Here is a 17,198-nt window from a genome sequence, read left to right as displayed (position 1 = left end):
GATCCTGTGGGTAAATTTTATATCAGTTTTTCATACATTCTTGATGCTTTTGACGAGGCAACTAAAATGTTTATGGTTATCGTTATACACCTACAGTTAGATGATGTAGTAGGCAAACAAATGGTATATTATTTCTTCGAACTTTCAATTGGCCATTTTCGTAACTTGAGCATGGGATGACTCTTCCTATGTATCCGTCCGTCCCACTGTGATAGTGTGGTACAGTAAGTGGCTCCTTACCCAGAGACACGGTGTCGAAGTCAGGATCCGACCCGCCCGGTCCCGGTCCCTGTCCCTGTGCGAGCTGTTCTGTCTCGATCTGCAACATGGCGATCTCTTTCCTGGGACAAAAATAAAGAGCCTTGTATAACCTTGTGAAAAAGTGGCCTTACTTTGGTACAAACTACAGCCTACCAAAACTTCTTCCGTCAATTTAACAACCCATTCATTATCCTTGTATACGTAGCTTCAAGGGCTGACAAAATGGTAGAAATTGGTTAAATGGAAATGATATTATTGGACAAATTGAACTCTAATAGCCGCCCAACTCTTCTAGCAAAATAGTTTCCAAATTCTGGCAAATATCTACTTTTTCCACTCCGCAGAAAGGGTTGGCAGAGACTTCTTCTACCTTTCAATCGCCAGTACCAAACTGTCTCCCCCATCTGCCGTACGTACCTGAGATCCACCAGCTGTTTCCTCTTCAGCAGCCGGTCTCTCTGATGCTGCAGGATGGTGATCTCCCGGTCCAACTCCGCCTCCTCAGGACTGGTCTTCCCGCCTTTCTTCTTCCCGCGCAACATCCTCACACTTCTGGAAAGTCGTGGATACACTACATTAGATTCAGATTTTATTTCCAATGACATAGCAGGTCATACACGAATAATATCAATATTACCTGAACTGATGCGGCATTGCATTTGTTAAAATCCAAGTATACACCACTTCATAACACATTATAAAATAGAATCCTAAATGCCAGAGTAATATCCTTTTCTGTATATTTTTCAATACAGTAGTACTAGATAGAGTTCTTGTATAATATTAGACAAGTTAAAACTTGTGTAAGTCCGCATGCAGCTGAATCTGCTAACAAATAACAGCATATATGTAACTTTTTTTCATCATTACCATCATCAACATCATCAATATCATCATCATCATCATCATTGTCATCATCATAACATCACAACCACCATCACGTCATCATCATCACTATAATGGCTACCATTAATTATCATCATCACCCTTCGACAGTAGGTTGGGAAGTACTTAGAAACTTCTTAACAGCCTTTACTCAAGCTTGTTAAAATTCCAACGACGAAGAAATACCACGTGCACCAGGCCAATGGCCGGGCCCACTAGCCTCTATACCCAGGTCAATTTAAGTACAACACCCCTACTGCTGTGTCATTGTGTGCCACATTCTGGTCCATACTTGGACAGATAAATCAGGATTTGTTGTTCCAAAGGGGAAGGCTTCTTGAGAACAATACCGTCCCAACCCCTCCATGTGCAGGGCATAAAATATTCATTGCTCGTGTCACCTTTAATTGTAAAACTGTCATGATATGTACAAGTTATCGGTGGCATTGCACGCATTCACACACTGAGAAAATATCTACACTGTACTAGATGAATACAAAATCAATGGCTACAACCATGGAAATTTGAAAAACCTCTGACCTCGACGTGCCAGAATGTTCAGCACAGACATGAACGTGGGCATCGAATTCGCAAAGGAAGAAGAAGAAAAAATCCGGAACTTATACAGAGACATTTATACAATGTCCTTCATGTAAGTTAATCAATGAGAAAATGAAGTCAAGGGATCAACAATGTACTTTTCTAGGGACCAAAATCAGTACCCATAGTCCATGAGGCGCCAACTTAAAATGGTTCCAAGTGGGTCAATTGTGTTACTTTAGATGCAGGTATTTGTGTTCCAAAGCACCGTGTCCTTCACTGATACATAAGTGATGTACACAATTAGGTTACAATTGGTTCGTGGCACCAGTGTAGATAGTCTATGAACGTCAGTATTATACAGTTAAGGTATTATCATAGACAAGACAATGACAATGACGTCTATTGTTTGTCGCTTTTGTGCAATTTTCGTCAATCAATCAAATCTTTTAATTTTTTTTCAAATCTAAATCTAGTTTTGTAATAAACTGGTGAGGACTAGGGTAAGCCAGCCACGTTCCTGATACTGCTGTAGTCAACGTGAAGAAAGAATATCCCTTTCTTAAACCTTACATCTTCAGATGTACGCCCTAAGGCGCGCGCTGCTTTAAAAGTACAGCCAAACCTTCACATGAACACATTCCTGGCCTACACAATGGAGGGATCAGACGGGATAGTACGGTTCTTAACGTGGACGAGTGTTTGAACAAAGACCAGTTTGAATAACCTAAAGAACGTTTGATCTTCAATGAAATAACGACTACCATGTACATAAAGTCTTTTTCAGTGCCGTTTACATGAATGGCTTTTGAATGAATGAATGAATGAATGAATGAATGAATGAATTGTTTGTTATGAAAGTATATCTCGTCGCTTACCGGCTGAGTGACATCTTAATGATAACATTATATGCTAACGAGTAATCATTATACATAGAAAAATAAGATAAAAAGATGAGATAAAACATTCGAAAGCACATCCTCAAAATTCCAAATATAGCGTTGTTATATATAAGTACTGAAGTGTCTTTTGGGGTTCTAAGCCATGTTCCCATGTCATTGGTTCACTGAACTATAAGAAGCCATTTTTTGACGTCATTAGCTAGTAAAATCTAGGTGTCTTTCCTGTGACCTTTCTCACGACCTTCGTGTAGTAATTTTAGCACTGAATGGAAATTATTAGTTAGACTGCATGTAACACAACATTCGAAACACCTAATACTCGATGCGCACGAAATTCAACATTGCAGTGTTTACTAAACATAGTCTATGGTGTTGTTTTCTTGTCTTTTGTTATAAACAGATATACTACCAAAAGATCTTTACTGTGCCAAATGACTTTTTTCTCTGAATTCAAAGATGCCAATAATCATAGGAACCACTAGTTGTATACTATACAGACAGGTTTCAGTCAGATATCCGCTTGTCCCAAAAGTAGAACGACACTGGCCCGAAGCCACTGCAAAGGTGCAATCAATGGTTACAGCAGACAAATCCTCGGGTCTACTTTCACCGTTGTGTAACTCTATCCACGGTAAAGCTACCGTATCGCCTCATAAACACAGACTAAAATGTCTTACCTCTCTTGTACTGTCGTCTGAAAATGACGTCACCTATTAACGTTGCCTTAGAAACGTGTATCCATGTACAAATCACTCGGAAAATTCCCCTCAGTTTGTTGATATCCGACACGATTGATGATCCGGTGTCTGTTGTCAAATCACGAAGCCCCGATACGGGACAGTCACTTGTTTATCGCTGGAGTTGTCTTGATAATACGATGGATCGCATCTATAAACTCGGTGCTACGGTAAGAAATCTTCCCGACACGGAAAATATCTTTTCTGTCAGACCGTTCACGTTTTAGATCATCTGAGGTGAAAATTCGTCCCAAGTCGTCTGCCAGTCGCCCCTGACCACCGGCGCTCGTCCCCAGGACACTGGGCTGAATCTCTACCGCGCAGAATCCAGTCGGCTCAGTCGGGTGGGTGACCCCTTCAGACTGACAGAACAGGTTGGACGGGTGGGGGTCACCCCGAGGTATCACAAAGTGTGAGGAGGGCCACACACACATGCGTCACTTCTGACGGAGCTGTACGTGGGAACACCCCTGTCTATTTAGGTACTTTCGTAGACTCCGATTGGCTCCTAATTTGCTGGGAAATATAGACGGAATAACTTGCCACAGTGGGTTGCAAGGCGTTACTCTAGCTCTTACAATTTATGCAGCTTATAATTACTACTATTAGCAACCAACATGTCTGGTAGAGGGTAGCAATTTCGACCCCAATGGGCAAGATGGCATGGTTTCATTAGATTTGGAGCAACTGGAAAAATAGTGGTTTCGTCTGCTGTTACAAAATATACACTTTTGGATAAAATTACGATCTAAAGTCGTCAAATTGTTTTGCGACCATGGCTGCTGATATTCGTCCAGCACATGATGCATGTGTTTGGATGGATAAGAAAACAAATTATATAATAGTAAAAAGGAAAACCTAGTTAAACAGAATCACGGTACTGGTATTTCCGACCTTTAAGCATGGTCCCATGGGTCACAGACATAAAGAAATATTCCGTGACTGGTACCATAACCTCATTCGTGTAACGTTCTTATTGTCTGAAATAGCACTAATCCATTGTGTCATTATGTATGAATACGTTGTATTGTATTATCATATTCCAACAATCACCAATGTCTGCCTTTTGTTTATATATAACGTTATTTACAACATAGAATACTAGTACGGTCATCAACGAAAACTTTCATACTGGAATGAACTGGCATTTCATGTAGGTTAACCACATCTATTGTGAAAGGGATTATATATGCGTAATTTTAGGAGCTAGCTGGCTATATGGTATGTGAAAAGTGTGACTTTGAATTCGGAGGCAAGACATTAGAGCGCGACTGTCTCCTGTCAATGTTGAACATATAAAGCGTCACATTGCGGCTAAATGTAGAACTGCATGCCATAAATGTAGAGCTGAATACAAAATGAACAAAGCCGACTCATACAGGTATCAAATTTTGTAATAAAACATACTTTTCATAGTTATCACATGAAGAGTGTGTTCATCATTTCATAAATAGCTTACAGAGATAGGGATAAACCAGAAATAATCGTGAGGGGTGGAGAAAATGGCGGCAGAATCTGTTTTCATTTCGACATGTTTTTTGGTGACGACTTAGGGGCGAAGCCAGTTAATGCCTTATCTATTTGCTGTCGTCCTCTATCGCAATAGGAACATTCTCAAGTTATTTTTCCATACCCCAAAAGTACTTGCTCGTTCCAAACTCAGTACTTTTTACAAGAGAAGTCATAAAAAAACACAAAAAGATCAACAAATTGATGAAAGTCAATGCATTAGTTACATATGTAAATACTACAAAAGGTATGATTGTAACTAGTAAGCACTATCATATCATATCAAAATAACAAAACATAACCGCATGTTGAGAACCATAGTAGTAAAATAGCGATGATGTACACAATTAACTCTTAAATGTTAAGAGGATTCTCCAATTAATAACATTGTGTAAGGATTTGACAACTTCGAGACAATTGACTCATAGGAGGTAGTTGAGAAATATTAGAATTGCTGTTGATAATGGTGTTAGAGTCTGACCGTTACAGTTTATATAGCTACTTGTGTTGATGTTTCACTCCGGCTTGTTTGATAAAGTCTGCCAGGCTGACCGCACCCTCCGGACTTTGCGGGGGATTTCTTCCGTAATCCGGAACAACCACGTGGTTTCTCTGGACAGGCTCAGAACTTGTCCTTCGTGCACCGCTTTGGATTACTAAGGGGGCAGGGAGTGCGGAGGGGTGAGGGGGAGGCGGTGGGGGAGGAGGGGGTGTGCCAGCAGACGCCGCGGGGACTCCGGTTCTTGAGCGTACGGACCCGGACGGTTGGGTGAAGTCGAACAGTGCCGTTTGGCCGGGCGATGTTGGACTGGTGGGGTCAGACTTCTTGCCGTGGCGGGGAGGGGCGACCGGGGACCCCCCGACGTCCTTGTGCGACCGGACAGACGACATCGTCCCCGTCCGAGGCTGGTGACCCAGGTCGCTGAAGCGTCTCACAGACGAAGTCGTGGATCGGACCGAGCCATGGCGGGAAGAGGAACCCTCCTTCTTCTCTTTCCTCCTTCGGAGAAATTCTTCCTTCTGCTTGGAATGGGCACTTGAACTGGTCTCTGGTGACGTCACAGTTTCCCCTGACCTTGACCCCTCCGGAGGGAACACTTCCGGGGCCATATCCGGCGGTGCTCCGCGAAGGGTGTCCATGCCGACAAGGTCGAAAGGAGGCGGGTTTCTGAAGACAGGGGTATCGCGATCAGGAGCAGGAGGAGGGGGTTCCGTACGACTTGACGTGCTGGATCTAGATGCCCTGGAATTCTTCCGCTGGACTGTTATACCTGTAATATTCAAATGGGAATATTCAACTTATGAGCGTAATTTAACAAAGAAACAGATATCTTGGCATGATCGGAGCACAAAAGTTAAATGGTACACAATTAAAAACTTAAATTTACAGAAGTTGAAAGTCACCGCTGTGTGATTCCGTCACCTTACCTGCCTATCAGGAATGTTCTTACAAACCTGGTGGGTTCTTGAACTCAGGTGTGACATCAGGGGTGGTCCTGGGAGGAGTCTTGGGCTCTCTGTTGGACCTTTCTATGTCCGGGGAGGGTTTCTTGTTGTAGACCACTGTGTTTGTCTCCCCCTGGCGCCTCGACTCTGAACTGGAGTACCGTCTGGACTCCCTCCTCTGCCCCTGAGATGCTGACCGGTGCAGCTGAGGCGGTGGAGGCGGCTGGGACGAGTCCGCCTCCATCTGTAGCCTCGCCACCTCGTGTCGTAACTCCAGAACCTTCTTCTTCTTCATCAGTTTCTCCCGCTCTCTCTGCAGGGCGGTCAGCTCGGCCTCGACTTGTTCATCGTTCATGAGGAAGGGAAACGGCCTTCCACCTAGAGGCCCAATTTCTTTCTTGCTTTTGCGACTCATTTTGAAGAACAACTAACGTTTTTATAGAACTCAGGTGACAGGCCTGTCGGGGGATCGGAAACGCCCTCAATTGTGCAAGGTACCCGACAACTATTATAGCCTGGTTGATGAATGAATGAAAAGCACGTACACGCACTGTTCAATGGAAACTGTCAGCGAAGACCGCAACGACAACAATGTCTTCGACCTGAAATGAATTTGAAACGATTGAACACAGAGCCGTCTAGTCATTCGTCCTTGTAAGCACCTTGGCTGAGGTGCAATATTAAATCATATTGTACAGGTCTCAGGTGTTGTTGTTGTTGTTGTCTGAAATGGCAGAGGACCCACTAATCATTAAAAAACTGGCAAGACCGCACGAAATTGACTGAACGTATCTTTCCGTAAGATGACTATATTTGTGGTAACAGGATTACTATGACTTTGTTGAGGGCTGCCGCAGGTTTTGTTGTGAGAGAATAAACATGTAATCTGTAGTCCTCACACCTCTGAGACACAAATCCGTGTAGTCAGAATTACACGTACAGTTCCGAGAATCAACAGCTGTGACTATGAAGTGAGAAGTCGCTTGTTCAGGTTCGAAGATCGTCGCAACGTTCTTGTTTTGGAGAAGGAATATTCTCAATATCTCATATAGCTCCGTTTCTACATTAACAACTAGACTGGTTACGTAGATTCTGAAGACAAACCCTGTAGTGTGGTTACTCCTCGTTACGTACATGTATCGGCGAACTCAACTTGTGCTGAGGGTGGTGGGCACAGTTTCCGTCCAACGATTGCTTCAGATCAACGGCAGACAGAAGTGTGTAGCCTTCTTGAAAGCGTGGAGCCCGATTCGGCCTGTAACAGGAAGGTTATGTGAGGTAATTTTAGGCAAAATGAATCCTGAGTGCTGGCGATGATAGCTGTTTTCCCCACTCAATAGAACAGACCTCCTAATGTCAAGGCATTAGTCAGATCAAAGCGCCCTCAGGTAATGTTTGTTGTCTTCATATCGCCATACCAAGAACCCCGCCCGTTTCAATCGTGCCAAACAGCCCACAGCACTTGATGTATATATCCTCCTTTTGTACGTCTTTCAACTGACTATACACCACGTTGTCGTCGAGGTTTTAAGCGGGCGCCTGGCACAACAGAATAAAGGCTGGTGTCTTCCTCACCACTGCGCGATTTTCAGGGATTGACCGATGTTTGCAGGTCACCGAGCCCGGTCCAACGTGAGAATAGATTCCCAGGTAAACTTTGAAAAAAAACAAAAAAAACGCAGTTCTCTGGTGCTTCCGAGTCGATTCGGCGACGTACTGGCGATCAACTTCGACCGAATTCGTCGACGGCTTGGCGACCACTTTACCTCGACGCTGTAGGGACGTGCATTGGAAGCGCGTCAGAGCGTGACGCAAACGGGACAGGGACAGTACGTAACGTCGGTCCGTCAGTGACCGGGCGACATTCCGGGCGTGACAGACATATCAGCACGGGTCAGCAGGCATTTACCCTGGGGGACAGCCTCTCATGTGGGAATATCTGCATGTTGCTAGGTAAATGTGGGAAACATGCTATTAAGGTCTGAGTGGCGGGTCATTCTGTTAAATGTCCTTCACACACAGACGGGTTTTGTGTTCCGTTTCCACACGTCAGAGCATTTTATTTACACTTGAGTGGGTTCGAAAGTGTTCAATACAACAGTCATTAAATCCTACACAGGGCAATTCGACTACATACCATCTACATACACCTGTTCTTGTACATCCGTTTTAATTGGCCATATGTTTACATGTGGGCTGAAACTTCAAAAGGGAACTTTTACATGGTCACAAAAATTGCCATGAACTGCATGTAGAAACATTTCAACAAATTTTGGTCTAATAATTGCCTGTGCTTGATGTATCCATAATGGTGGATTCTGGGTTAAATAGTCTTAGTTGTAGCTTATATGTATCAACAAAGAATGCCAGCTGGGAGGTCTGGAAGTGTTTAATTAAGAATCAGGATGTTAAAGACTATGATATAACACAAGAACATTCATCAAAACCACATTTCCTGCTGAAATAAGGAAAGCATCAACTACCATCACCCCAGATTTGTGGTTTCTTCTACATTTCAGGACATGGGAGTCTTTTATTAGCAGGTATAATTACCCTTAATTATACACGACGAAAATTACCCCGAGATACTAGTACACAAGGTCTACCATTTTATCACTACAGCATGCTAGGTTTTGCAGCAATACTTCATACAGCAATACAGTTTGTAATTAAAATAACAATGGTGTAGAACAATAAAAACGGTAATGTACATATTATCTTGTAAACAGCTGTAATTGTAAGAACACAGACTGTACTTAATACTATGGACAGTTCCATGTGAACTTTGACCCAGTTACAGGTAGAAAGGAATAATCTATACATGCAGTGTAAATTAAGTTTGTAGCACTAAATTTTTCAAATTTTTAAACAAAAATCTTAAGACTTAAAAAACTTTACTGTATCTTTATTTTGCAGTTGAAACAGTAGTTTTAGTAGAACAGAACATAATGTTTGTGGTGTAATGAGCTTTTTTTTACACATCAATATTGCTCTAAAATAATTCTGTATGCAGAACGGAATACATGTAAGAATGGGATGGATGCCGCAAACATAATATGAAGATGTCCAGTAGTTCCAAGGTTTGAAGGGTGATACAGACAGACTTCATGTTGACTGGGACCTCTCAAACTGTATGACAAGTTCGGAGTGCCAGGTGTGAGGGAACAGGTCCACAGGCACGGCTCGCACGGGACGGAACGCTGCGCCCTTAAACTTGTTAGACGTCGGTCGACACAAGCTGGGGAGAAAACAGGCCTAGGTCATCACCATGGTTACATACATGTAATAAACATGTTAAACACTTGTGAGAACATCTTCAAAATTTCTGTAAAAAAACTTTAAACCAATGACCAATTTTCACGGTATAATGTTTCAGTTCATCTTATTCTCCCACTTTTTCCCACATTGAGAATATCTATCACAAAATCCTATCTCCAAAAGTGTCTAATACATAACTTACTGTTATGTAGTACAATGCTCAGGTACAAAGACATAGATACTCACTCGATAAAGTTTGGCATGGCACTCTGGGAGTTACAGGATACATACACCAGCTTAGTCAGGTTGGAACACTTCCTAAGGACAGATATAACCCTGGAATCTGGAAAAATATAGAAGAGACAATTGTCTAACAAGTAACAACTTCGTCAGAACAACGATTGTAGAAATGGATAAAACTGCAAATCTAGTATACTCAACACACAATACACCAATCTTGTTCTGTGTTTAATCAGAGCACATCAGCTAGGACTAATGTAGAACTAAATCAGCTCATTACCCTCTACAGAAAAAGATATGTGAGCAGCATGTCAGTACTCACGTAGCCCTGCTCTAGGCGGGTCTACCACTGCTACCAGCTCTGTATTGTACAGCCTCCTGACCAGGTCTGGCAGGATGTCTTCTGCCTTTCCACACAGGAACTCTGCATTCTCTATACCTGTAACAAACAACAACAACATAGCTTAACAGACAACTACACCACAGTATGTTATAATTCATATAATATAATGCTAATACACAGGAGGACTCAACCAGAACTCCCCTCATATTTTAGAAACGTCAAACAATAGTCAACCAGTGCCAGAGTATTTTTCAGAGAAGTGAAGAGTGGACTGGAGCAAAGAGTGAAACAGAATGGTATCCATGCTATGAAGCAGTACTACAGGAATGGTATGGTGGACGTGGTCTTACCGTTGATGTTGGCGTTCACCTTGGCATCCTCCACTGCCTGCTGACACAGTTCTACACCTATCACCTTCTTCACATGCTGGAACAACAGGGGCCGGGGGACACATTTAGTCACATCAAACACTGGAAATAAAACAATAAAAGTAAGAATTTCTAGTTACGGGTACATTGAAAGGACTTCTTACCTTTGCCAGGGTGAGTCCAATAGTGCCTGTACCACAGCACACATCCAGAACAGTGGAGTTCTCTGTGAAGTCACACCAGTCTGCTACAGTAGAGTACAGGACCTCTGCTGCCAGGGTGTTCACTAACAAGGAGGAAAGTAAGGTCACAACTGCTGTCCAGCTGCACAAGGTCTACTCTTCTGAACATTTCTTTATTTTCTTATTATGCCACTATAATTATAGTTTCTAGATCATTCAGTTACTGTTGACTGACATAAAAAAAGACAGAATATATGTTAGCTGATGTGGAGGGTTCAGCTGATGTGATGAATGTTGAAATGTACATCAAGCCTAGCAAACTTATTAAGATAGAACATCGCTGCTTACCTTGAAAAAATGCATCTGGAGAAATTCTGAAGGTCATATCCAACAACTTCTCCTGAATGAACTGAAGTGAAACCAAATATTGATACAAAACATGTCATCAATTCATACTTTTGCATAATGTATTAGGTATATGATAAATTGAGATGGACCACAGAGTTATATAAATAAGATGTTCTATAATCATCATGGTTTTACCTCTTTCCCTAAGATGAGTTGATATGATGGTTCTTCATCTCCAGGTCTCCTACAAAAATAGAATAATTTTAGGAAATTATTTCTTTATTGTTCCAGATAAGATAAAAAAGCAGAGTTTTAAAGCAGGACTATCTTGGTCCATTCTCACAATCACGTGCCTATATGCCGAACTTCAGTGTGATACCAGTGCCCATCCTTACCTCTGTTTACATGCTTGGAAGAACAGTGATGTGATACCATAGTCCTTCCCTGGCCCTGTGCTGAAGTAGTCTTGTAGAAGCTGCTTCTCCTTCTCAATCTCCTCCTAAAGGCATTTGTTAATCAAATAGTCAGCTTATACATTCATTCTAAAATTTGACACAAAAGAAGGATTTTTTTCACTATATTGAGGAAACACACATTAAAACAATGCAAAGTTGCTGAAGTTTAAAATGAATTTGTTCCTGACCTCTGAAAGGTCCTGTACATTGAACTGCAGCATGACCATGACCTCTGACCCCTGGGTGGTCCTGACAGTCAGCTGTTTCCAGTGACCTTGGTGCTTCTCTGTGTCGTAACCGCTCCTAGTGGACTGTTCCAAATAGGTCTGGAAAATCTGAAGAAAGGGGGTATCAAATTAACTATCCTTTTGGCATTAGGAAGAGCATCCAGCCATAAAAAAATCTAGCTTCAAAAAAGTTCAAAAGAAAGGTACATGTAGCCAGCCCAAGGTCTCATGTCTCAGTACGTACCCTGACCATGTCCTTGGCTGTCTCTGGGACATTGGGGCAGTTATAGGGACTGGCAACTGTGCAGCTGCCACCTAGAACAACAGTAGAGTATTTAGTTTATTTTACATTTAATGAACTTTCCATGTATGTTAACTACATGTACATGTATGTTACGGTTGACTACAAACTGCATGAAGCTAAAATTGTCTCTCCAGTTTTCAGGTATGAAGAAGTAATGTTTTCTACTATAATTGATGGTGTCCATCAATCAGAGCACCAGTACTGGAATGCAGGACAGTGTGTCCTCCTGTAAGGTGACATGGCGACCTTGTGGTTAGGGTCGTTGACTCTGAATTCAAATGTTCTTGGTTTGAATCCCTACATAACAACTCACCTTTATATCTTCCCAGTCTGAACCCAATGGTTTTCTCTGCAGAAAGAAAATTATGTAAAAGTTACAGATTGCATTATTCTATAGGCTTAGAGCTGTTAACAAATCAAATATCAACAGAAATATGTCCTTTATTTCAAGAAATGGACAGAATCACAGTTTTAGCTTATGATCCATGGACAAATATGTACAAAAATAATTTTCAAGTTGCTTGAATTTCTTTTTAATTCTGTTCCTTATATGCCAAGTTTACCCTACACAGTGGACCACAGTGTACCATATCTTGAGAAAAAAAGACAATGGAAATCTTACCTTTTCCCTCTGGGCTGATTCCTATGTTGAACTCATTCTTGTTCCTGTAGTTGTTCAGGATGGGCTGAACAGGACAAAAAATGGATACAGAACATTAATACAATCTGTGACTAAGAGCAAGCCAAATCTGAAAGGGAACATTACAGTGTAATGTTTCTTTTGATAGCTGACCGCTACATTGCCAAACACACGAGGTCTGTCATAAAATAGCTTATAACAGGATTTTTAACTTCTTTCTACATGTTAGCACTTACCGAAGGTGTGATGTTTTCCAGCTTACAACACATGTTGTCATACTGTTTTCTGGGAGAAAATACAGGAAGTACATAAGTCATCAGATCTTACCTCTGTCATTAATTCACAATGCAATAATTCCATTTCATAGACTCAATTTAGAGCAGTCCACTTATGGTCCACTTATATTTTGGTGATATCAATAAATGAACGCCAGGCATGAATAAAGAAACTGGCTGCTTTTCTGCACAATCCTATGATGCATTAAGGACACATTTTCATTTCCTGAACATAATCATGCATTGCCGTGGGGTTGATTCAACAAAAATAACAGGAAATCGACTCTTACAATCTTACAATTAGCACCTTGACACACACTTGACATTGCTTCCTTTCTCACCTCTGCTGTATAACCCATGACCCCAGGCCAGGGTTGGCATTCTCGATGGCTCGGCTGAGTTTGCCCAGAACAGTCTTCTGACTCTCAGTTTTGTCCTTCAGCTGTTCTTCATATGGTACGTTCCACAGGGGGGTCACCGCTAGCAGGAGTCTGTAGGGGAAATAAATTACTAGTACAATGTATACTGATATTTTGTTCTGATTCAACAAATTTACTACACCCAACACAATAATTTCGGAAACTTAAAAATTTGATTAAACAGATGTCTGTTATTGCTGCAACAGTGGAAACTTTATCTATTATTCTCCACAATAATACCATATATGATCAAGGAAAATTTCAGCATTTTTTTCCTGACCTAATGACACCAGTAGCCCAGCATCCTGGTAATCAACCCACGAATGCACAATCAATACAAAGGTTGACAATGATGTATAATAAAACGCAGGTTATAAAGTATTCATATGTTATGCTCAGACCACCTTATATGCATAACAAGCTGTTGCCATTTATCTTTTGCCATAAACAAAAACCTACAATAATAATTTCCAACGTTGCTCTCACCTATCTTCAACAGACAAGCCTTCATCATCCTCATCATTTCCCCTGGACCTTTTCTGGCTGTTTCCAGCTCCAGACTCTAAAAAAAAACAGGTTGATGAGGGTTCAATGTTTGTTCCTGGTAACCACTGGGTACCCTTGGGCCACCACAGTATGAAAAGCTGGTAAAATTGAAGAAATTTAACTAACACAAGGCTTGGTAACACTTTTTTTATGTTGCAGTCTTAGTAAAACAAAAAGGGTGCACAGTAAAATTACAAGAGTTGGCATTACCTGGTCTAGTAGAATATGAGCAAGACTTTATACATGATGAAGAACTATGATTACCTTCTCTTTCTTTCCTCTTCTTCACCAGTGGGTCAGCTGCTGGGTTGCTTTTCTACAGATAAAAGATATGGAGTAAATGATCATAGTAATAAAGCCAATACATGTACAGTGTAATGAACAGTTACACCACATTCTTCCCTGTGGTACATGTACATGTACATACTTTTCCCTTCAGACCTGTCTTCCCAATTTGTGAGCTAGACAGATTTTGCCAATACTTTTGTGTCTAAAGACAACAAGTTAACCAGTCACTGACCGAGGCTGACAGTGAACATCCTTTCCATACGTGGGAGTTTAACACCTCCAAGGCCTTCTGTCTGTCCTCCTCACATCTGGGAATAAAACAAAAAGAGTAGTTTCATCAGGTTGGTATATATCAAAGTTCTTTTGACATAACAGTCACATTTGAGACTGTATTATTCTCACCATAGCACCATCTGACAGTAAGTTGGTTGACACTACTGCCCTTAAGATTGTGTCTGTCACTATAAGTATGAGTTGGATATTCACACATAGATATATTGTTGTTGATTGAAACTTACCTAAAGGCTACAAATGCAATGTTGTCTCTTTGGATGATCTTGACCTTGTGTGGCGTCAGTCCTTGGTTCACCATACGCTTCCTGAATTGCTGAGAAAAATTAAAGGAAACATGTTTATTTGTATATCATATATCTTATAGTTTTCCCATACACCAGTGTTACATTCCCTGCAAAAAGTACAAATTCATCTAGTGATGATCATACTTGAAGAAGTACTATGAAATGTACTTAAATTTTGTCCGTGGCCAGTAAACAGTTAGTTTGAGGTATCCTTCAGCTTGTGGTTGAAGCAATAGAAGTCAATCAAAGACAACTTTTTACAGATGAAACCTCATATAACCTCCTTGCTCAAACTTTAATAGTGCAAATATCTAAAGATAAGTACTCACCGCAAAGCCAGCATACCTGGGCAGATTCCTCACTTCTATCTTGAAGTTCTCAGTTGTATACTTCCCATCTTTTGCATAAGCATATGGGTCCAGGTCACCTGATGCACTTGACCTTTCACCTTCTCCTCCCTCTTTCTTTGGAACCTGGTTTCCATGGCAACTGACAGCAGCACTTTCATTGGTTGTCACATTATCTACGGAGTCGTCTTTTTCCTTACAAGTTCCCGCATCTTTCATCTCATTGCTTGAGTCGGGATCATCGCAGATATTTGCTTTGTTTGTATTTTCTTCCTCTTCCTGATTTTTCTGGAGTAATGTTTGATCTTCTGAGATGGTCCCTTCACCAGAAACTGTCTCACTTGGTAGGTCTGATCCCACTGTTGTATGTGTGTCTGTCATCTTTATTCATTCATATGATGCTGCGATTGGAATGAAATATCTGGACTGCTGCTTGTGTCGCAGATGTAGCTGGCTGTCAATTTACACCTGCAATTCCAGAGAAATGTACTGAGATAAAATGTTTAGATTCGCAGCATTTATGTTATATATTTAGAATTAGTTAGGTGAAATGTTAGAGTGTATATTTGCTTTGTATATAGAAAATGTTGATACAAGACACATACAAGTGCAAATTATATGCAATATAGAACAAATAATTGTGGGTTTAATCTTGATGTTTAAGCTCCTTGTTATAATGAGTTTGTCACCACGTGCACGAAAACTGTGGACTTAAAACATCGCATGCTTTACTAACATGGCTGCAAACATTACTAACATGGCTGCAAGCTTTTCTCACTCAAAGAACCCAATCAGTTGTCCTTGATGGTGTGGCCTCTAAGCCCGCCAAGGTAGTGTCTGGAGTACCGCAAGGCACTGTTTTGGGTCCGCTTTTGTTTCTCCTTTATATCAATGATCTTCCGAGTGTTGTGACCTCTAGTGTGCGTTTGTTTGCCGATGACTGCCTGTTGTACCGGGTTATTGAAAAACCCTCAGATGCTCTTGATCTACAAAAAGATCTCGATGCACTGACCCGGTGGCAGGACACATGGCAAATGTCCTTCAACCCCTCAAAGTGCCACACACTTCATATTACTCGTAAGCGTAACCCGATTATTACACAATACCGTTTATGTTCAGAAAATCTTACTAGTGTTAAAACCCATCCATATCTTGGAGTCCAACTATCACAGGATATGAAATGGGACACACATATAAATTATGTCACTGGTAGAGCTAATAGGATACTGGCAGTCATCCGCCGTAACCTTTCGCACTGTCCTCTTCGTGTCAAATCTACATGCTACAGAACACTTGTACGCCCACACCTGGAGTACTGTGCGACTGTATGGGATCCCCACACCATCGGTGGTTCCCAGGCGTTGGAGCGAGTCCAACGAAGGGCGGCGCGAATGGCTGTTAGTGATTATGATTATGACTATACCAGCAGTGTTTCTGACATGCTAAAGCGCCTCCAGTGGCCGTTACTTGTTGACAGAAGGAGAACCGCTCGCTTGATATCTTTATATAAAATTGCTCATGGACATATTAATATTCAAATGGAACAATACCTCAAACCTGCCCATAGGCGTACCAGAGGAAGTCATGAATATAAGTATCAAGCAATACCTGCCAAAACAGACTGTTTTAGATTTTCTTTTTTTCCAAGAACGATAAATGAGTGGAACAAGTTACCGGGCCAGCTTGTAAAAGCCCAGACAGTGGAGGCCTTCAAGGCCGGGCTTCTGGCCGCGCAGCCATAGTCCGTCGCACCCCCCCCCCTCTCAGTGATACCCCAGTAGGGGTGGTTAGAGAGTACGCAAGAAGAAGAAGAAGAAGAAGCATGCAAAGTTATACGTAGTTCCACAGTGACGACTAGTTCATGAAAGTTTTTTCTGATCAGATGGTTACACGTTTAGGCTCCAGAACATAATACTGTTTAAACAAAAATGTATCACTATGTGGCGTTTGTTACAAAGATAGCATACTGTAACAAATCTTAATCAATTGCATACCTTTACCTGGTATCCTGGTAGCCAAGTTCTGCTTTATAAACGACAAAGGAAATTTTGGACCAAGCCGCATTTTTCTACATGGGCGCCGCCATCTTGGTCACGCGGA

General features: G+C 41.5%; 2 protein-coding genes and 1 long non-coding RNA gene across 3 annotated transcripts; all 3 read right to left on the bottom strand.

The window, feature by feature from the left end:
* Positions 1-244: 244 nt before the first annotated feature.
* Positions 245-3,675, bottom strand: LOC109466621. The gene is made up of 3 exons (XR_002140027.1): positions 3,266-3,675; positions 679-813; positions 245-341 (listed from the first exon to the last, which is right to left on the bottom strand). It is a non-coding gene; the product is annotated as an uncharacterized LOC109466621 (long non-coding RNA).
* A 766-nt stretch (positions 3,676-4,441) lies between these two features.
* Positions 4,442-6,992, bottom strand: LOC109462194 (serine/arginine repetitive matrix protein 1-like). The gene is made up of 2 exons (XM_019758718.1): positions 6,290-6,992; positions 4,442-6,105 (listed from the first exon to the last, which is right to left on the bottom strand). The coding sequence occupies exons 1-2, from the start codon at positions 6,693-6,695 to the stop codon at positions 5,333-5,335; spliced, it is 1,179 nt and encodes a 392-aa protein (XP_019614277.1). The 5' UTR covers positions 6,696-6,992; the 3' UTR covers positions 4,442-5,332.
* A 1,457-nt stretch (positions 6,993-8,449) lies between these two features.
* Positions 8,450-17,189, bottom strand: LOC109465360 (tRNA (uracil-5-)-methyltransferase homolog A-like). The gene is made up of 20 exons (XM_019762575.1): positions 17,093-17,189; positions 15,081-15,566; positions 14,692-14,780; positions 14,406-14,481; positions 14,150-14,201; positions 13,826-13,901; positions 13,262-13,411; positions 12,882-12,930; positions 12,628-12,691; positions 12,319-12,354; positions 11,946-12,016; positions 11,663-11,809; positions 11,415-11,518; positions 11,215-11,263; positions 11,020-11,080; positions 10,654-10,775; positions 10,472-10,547; positions 10,101-10,217; positions 9,785-9,881; positions 8,450-9,518 (listed from the first exon to the last, which is right to left on the bottom strand). The coding sequence occupies exons 2-20, from the start codon at positions 15,477-15,479 to the stop codon at positions 9,386-9,388; spliced, it is 1,968 nt and encodes a 655-aa protein (XP_019618134.1). The 5' UTR covers positions 15,480-15,566; positions 17,093-17,189; the 3' UTR covers positions 8,450-9,385.
* Between the last annotated feature and the right edge of the window lie 9 nt (positions 17,190-17,198).

Source organism: Branchiostoma belcheri, unplaced genomic scaffold (genome assembly GCF_001625305.1).
Source record: "Branchiostoma belcheri isolate BF01 breed outbred unplaced genomic scaffold, Haploidv18h27 scaffold1, whole genome shotgun sequence".
Classification (NCBI taxonomy): domain Eukaryota; kingdom Metazoa; phylum Chordata; class Leptocardii; order Amphioxiformes; family Branchiostomatidae; genus Branchiostoma; species Branchiostoma belcheri.
This window is presented reverse-complemented; position numbering and strand designations above follow the sequence as displayed.